Here is a 5902-nt window from a genome sequence, read left to right as displayed (position 1 = left end):
CTAAAAGTGTCGTTCCAAGCATAAAGCAAAATAAAGTATTACGCCCACAGCCTGGGCAAAGCTCGAACACTAAGCAAAATAAAACTATGGTGCAACAGAGGTCACTAAATGGATTACTCTGCAGGTTGTGGAACCCTTCGAGCATTCATGGAGGCGATTAGGGCTACAGAAGGCCCCAGCCCATGGTGTTGCAGCTGGATTCAGAATCTTGTGGAGATGCACCCAAATCTTTAGACCTAATCTCTTGAAGATTTCTTTCCTTTTCTGGACAAGGTCATGGTTTAACCTCGTCGGCCTCTTCTTGTGTGTTGCCACCTTCTGGCCATATCAAGCGTCTACACCGCGATCCTACCTCGCCCATCTGCTACGCCACTTCCTTCCTTCTTCCTTCCCCTTGATGCTTGCTAGATCCCGCATGGTACTTATGGGCAAAGGACCGGTTTGCTCAACCACCATCTTCTCAGACTTTTGGTATTCAAGTCAGGTTGTTGTGTGCCCCGAATACTTCTGCATCAAATCCGTGCCTCTTTTGCGGAATGCAGCAACATTATGCCCTACAAACACCTTCTGCCCAAAGATCGGGCATGCCCTGGAACTATGCCCTCCTAGGCACAAGATTCTAACAAAATAAAAGGAAAAATACTCTATCTAGACTTAGACAAACGCGAAAAACGAGCACACACATGGGCTCATCAGCCGCCCCCTTTCGTCTTTTAGCAGGAGCGTCAGGCCGTTGCCGCCGCCACCACCGCTGCTGATTCCACCACCTGCAGCCAGCCACCACACCATTTTCTCGACTCCAATTGTCCCCGACTCACAACATCAGCAACAATAGCTTCCCATAATTCAAACATCAACACACACAACACAAAAACATAAATAGATTCTTCTATTTCATCTATTTAACTAGCTCAATTGCAGAAATATGTCTCTGTGTGTATACCCATGTATAGATTATTTATATATACTAAAAGTCAATGTGTCATATGTTGCTAAGTTGCTTTATTTCTCAAGACCCTCTGTAAAAATGATGGTTTTTGTGTGTGATACAAATAACTGATTATTGACTGTATATGTGAGTTGGCTAACCTCTTGTGAAAATAGATTTTGGTTTCTCGAAATTATGGTTGAGAAAGGGGTTGCAGAGCTCTTGTTTGAATTGGTTTTATAGTCTTTGTGAGACCTGGTTGGAGTCGAGAAAATGTCATAGGAAAAAGTGGCTACGTGGAAGAGCCTCATTCATAAAAAAATTACGCGTAAAAAAAATCAAAATATCTTACTACTGTAGCTTGCTTTGATAAGCGGAAATTTTTGAAATAAATGTAGGAATTTAATGGGCTGGGCTGATGCATGTTAGAAATTCAATCCAAAATAAAATGGATTGATATGCTAATCCAAAATAAGAACCATGCATATGATAAAACAGAACACTGCAGATTGCACAACAAAACAATGTACATTATAAAGTAGAACCACACTCGACTAATTGCAAGAAACTGTTTAAACTGAACCATGCATTCATGTAAACTGAACCATGTATATTATGTCAATGAACCCTACATATTGTGTTAGTTAGCCAAGCATCTCGTGTCAATGAACCCCGCAAGAACAAAATAGAACAATGCATGACTAATTGCAAGAACCATGCATATGACAAAACAGAACATTGCATATAGCACAACAAAACAATGCATATTATAAAATAGAACCATGCACAACTGATTGCATGAAATGACTATTTTGCCCCTTTGTGTTGTTTTAAAAATGAAATCTTTTAATGTCAGCGCCACATATCATTCATCTATATACTACCTAAGGGAAGGGTTCTACCGTAACCCAACCCTATATAAACATTACCCTATATAAACAATAAGCAATAATAATGAATAAAGTTCACAGTTTAATGAATTCATTCAAACAAATCTAATATAAATAGACAATTTTACTTATTATTACTAAACACACGCCTTAGAGCATTAGGGGCTCAATACTCGGCTCGAGCCCCCTTGCTTTGCACCGATGCCCGATGCCGCACCGGCATTATATATTCTAATAAACTATTACGAGAATAAGAAAAAATGTGTTTTTGGTAAAGATTGAAAAAAAAATCGCAAAGTGAAACTGTTTTACCATATTGCGCCTACAGAGTTTAGCTAAACAATGTTGTTGTTTATTCAGTTGCATTATTTTTTTACAATTTTAACATTCTAATTAAATATATACAAACTAATGTATTTTTATATATAGTAAGATTAAGAGATTAACTTTCCCCGAATTTTATTATAAAATGATACGGAGTTTAATAACTGATGATGTGGAATATAATTAATGGAAACATTAACTCATTGATGAATCCGTTAAAAATGATATAATGATATGAATTATAAAACTAAAAAAATAAAAAAATATTGATGGACGAATCAAAAGCAAAACATCAAATACAAAGACCTCTACATGTATTCTACATTTCAACTAAAGATAAATTTTCTTTTTCTTGTCAAGTTTCCCATTTTTTTCTTTCTCTGGAGATAAATATGACGACACCATATTCAAACAGTCTAATAAAATAAATCAATGAAACCATTCAGATCCACAACTACATCAGCCTAAAATCAAAGCAATTTTTTTCCTTAAAAAAGCATGAAGTCTAAAGAGGAATGAAATATTTACAGGAACACTATATAAGAAGAAGAGAGTAAATTAAGGTTTAAGTTATTTGGGCTACGAGAGTTGTGCGACCACTTTCTTGTAAGTGTACCATCTCGCAACCACTAGATAAGCCAAGAAGTTGATAAAGCTAAGGAGTGCGAGAAGCCAGAAGAAGTAGTCGAGATGGCCCCTATTCAAATTATCTGGAATCCATCCCAATCGCCCATTCCGTGTGCTCACCTTACTCACCATCGTCACCAAAAACGTACACAAATAGTTCCCCAACGCTGTGGTAGTGAGACACAAAGCGGAACACAAGCTTCTCATTGCATCGGGGGCTTGATCGTAGTAGAACTCCATTTGCCCTACGAATGTGAACACTTCAGCACATCCAACAAGGAAATATTGAGGCACTTGCCAAAAGATGGAGATAGCAATGCTCTCTTCATCATAAAGGTCATGAAGCCTCACGTAGCGTAGCCGGTAGACCTCGAGCCCACCGGCCACGACCATCGCCAAGATCGAGATCACGAGCCCGATTCCCATCCGTTGGAGCTGCGTGAACCCCCTCTCGTGCCTCGTATAGCCTCTCGCAATGCGAACTATCACAAGATCATAGGCAACGGTGCAAATTATCACACTAACTGTGTCAAAGAGGGAGAGAGAGGCTGAAGGGATCTTGAAATTAGGTCCCATGTGTTGATCCATTGTGTTCCCTTGTAGCACAAACATTGTGCTCATTTGGCTGTAAACAGCTGAAAAAACTATGCCTGTGGCCCACACTGGGAGTAGTCGGACTAGGGATTTGAGCTCCTCGACCTGCGTGATCGTGCATAGACGCCACGCGCTCCAGCCCGCTTTTAGGTCAACATCTTCTTCCGTCCTCACCGCCGCCTTGTCAAAGAACCTACAACGATTATGTGGCATACAAATATATATTCTTGTGATCGTGTAATAGTATAAAATAAATTAATTGAAAAAAAAAATGACAAAATGCAATATGTACTTGAATTTGTGGGTATGTTGGAGCTTTCTGCTCCCCTGGATGTTCGATTCCTCCACATCACTAGTCTCGTGGAGGAGTGACTCATCCGATGGGACTTTGACTCGGAACTTTCTGAGGGAGGCGACCATGACCTGGACGATTCGGATAAGAGGGCTACCTCCCGGCCTTTGGAGGCGGTAGAGGTGGCTACCGATGAAGAATGTGATAACGGCAATGGCCATAGCCGCTGCGGGTATCCCGAAACCCCAACTCCACCCAACGTTCATTTGTATCCAAACTAGGATTGAGGAAGCAATGAGGGCGCCTACGTTTATTGAGAGATAGAACCAATTGAAGAAGGAGCTCTTCCTCTTCTTCTCATTCTCATCGTTCTCGTCGAATTGATCGGCACCGAAGGATGAGACGCACGGTTTGATCCCGCCGGTTCCCAACGCAATCAAGTATAAAGCGAGGAAGCAAATCGCGGATTGTGCCGCCGTCGGGTGGCAAACACCCGCGGCGTCGCATTCGGGCTTTAAACCTCGGACCGAAGCAGATAAAGTCAAGAGTGTCATGCCCTACTCAAAGAAAAACAAAAAAAAGTATCATAGTTTGCTATTCTCAACACACATTCAATACGATTGTAAATGATTCAAATCGAGTTTATTAACAATATCAAATAAATGAAAAGGGAAAATAAGCTCATGATCAAATGTAAAAGCATGTCAACAAGCCGAGCTCGAGCCAATCCAATAGTATTGCAATATTGAGTTAAATCTTTTCAAGTTGATCACAAATTGGAATAAGGAAGAAGTTGATGAGAAACTCACAATAACATAGATGGAGCTAAAAGTGGCAATGGTGTAGTATCTGCCAAGGTAAGAATCGGCGAGAAATGCGCCGATGAGCGGCGTAATGTAGCAAGTTCCCGACCAGTTTGTGACATTATTCGACGCAGTAACGTTATCTTGGTGAAGACGAATTTTCAGATAGTTCACCAAATTGGTGCTCATGCCATAGTAGGCCAATCTCTCACAACACTCAGTTACTGCAAATATATTTATATAGATTGAATTGATGAATTTTGATGCAAAAAGTGTAATAAAGATAGAACTGACCAAGAATGAAGCGGCAGGCCTTCCAATTTCCAGTTTTATCTTTGTTAGCAGGATTGTTGTAGATGTCCCTCGTTCCATCGCTCGTGTACATATAATCTTCATCCATCTCTTTCTGCACTTTGACATCACGTTTTCATGTTATAATTAATGATAAACGTTAGTCTGGGATTCTATATGATTTTTATTCGAAAAGGAAAGGGAGGGCAAGGTTTGGAAGATATATTACACAAATTTTATAAGAAAATTACTCCAAGAACACATACACACAATTTCATTGAAAAGCCATGAAAATATTCATAATGACAAATCTAATTGATTGATGATGAAGAATCTGTATATACTTACTACTCAGTTATATATATGAATGTAATCAACATCAACTATCGAAGCAAAAATAAAATGCATAAGCTCAAAATTAACCTGGGAAAAGTCCGAAGCACAACACACATTATATGCCACTAATTAATCTGAGGGGAAAAAAAAAAACCTTAAAAAAGTTTTATGGGATTTGAGAAAACTGTATGCAATAAAATCTCAACACTAAAACAGAATCTCCCAGTTGCTCGTAGCAATTTACGGCGCGACCTAGAATAATAGAATGTGATTCAACGGAATATAATTTCAAACAAGAATGTATATAGACGCAACTTTTAACAAGAGAAAAGAGTCGAAACAATCTTATAAAATGTATTGTGGGTCAATATTTCATGGCCCAATCCCATGAGATTTTCATTATCCTAGTACTATAACAACTAACTTTTTAATATATATTAAGTATGTATATACGTATAAATATATATAGAGATAATTAGTTCTGGTATATTTTTTTCTCCCGCATAAACTAGAAATTAGGACCTACTTTTTAATATATTGAGTATGTATAGTAGGTATAATTATTAATTATTGTGTCCCTTCCCATTCTTCATCTCGCTGTAAAAATAAAAAAAAATATTATTATTATGTACTCTAGTTAATATTTATCACTAAAAATTAAAATTTTAAAAAAAAATATATCCTAATTTGAATTTATTAACAATAATAATCAATTATTAATTCAGATGAACATAAAAAAATTGTAAACCCTAATTGGATGAAGGGGCCAAAGTTAATTATCCTAAACTTATACTAAAACAAAAAAATTTAAAATTGA

The 5902-nt window shown here is 37.9% G+C and overlaps 1 protein-coding gene across 2 annotated transcripts; it reads right to left on the bottom strand.

Moving 5' to 3' along the window:
• Nucleotides 1-2535: 2535 nt before the first annotated feature.
• LOC131016591 (protein NRT1/ PTR FAMILY 8.1-like) lies at nt 2536-5342 on the bottom strand. 2 transcript variants are annotated; one of them, XM_057945300.1, is made up of 5 exons: nt 5173-5342; nt 4753-4864; nt 4465-4682; nt 3656-4212; nt 2536-3556 (listed from the first exon to the last, which is right to left on the bottom strand). In XM_057945300.1, the coding sequence occupies exons 2-5, from the start codon at nt 4856-4858 to the stop codon at nt 2722-2724; spliced, it is 1716 nt and encodes a 571-aa protein (XP_057801283.1). In that variant the 5' UTR covers nt 4859-4864; nt 5173-5342; the 3' UTR covers nt 2536-2721. The 2 variants fall into 2 exon arrangements, with proteins under 2 accessions (XP_057801283.1, XP_057801284.1); XM_057945301.1 differs by having other exon boundaries at nt 5098-5175.
• Between the last annotated feature and the right edge of the window lie 560 nt (nt 5343-5902).

This window comes from Salvia miltiorrhiza, chromosome 3 (assembly GCF_028751815.1).
Source record: "Salvia miltiorrhiza cultivar Shanhuang (shh) chromosome 3, IMPLAD_Smil_shh, whole genome shotgun sequence".
NCBI classification, from domain to species: Eukaryota; Viridiplantae; Streptophyta; class Magnoliopsida; order Lamiales; family Lamiaceae; genus Salvia; species Salvia miltiorrhiza.
Note: the sequence above shows the minus strand (reverse complement) of the source record. Positions and strands in the feature narration are given on the sequence as shown.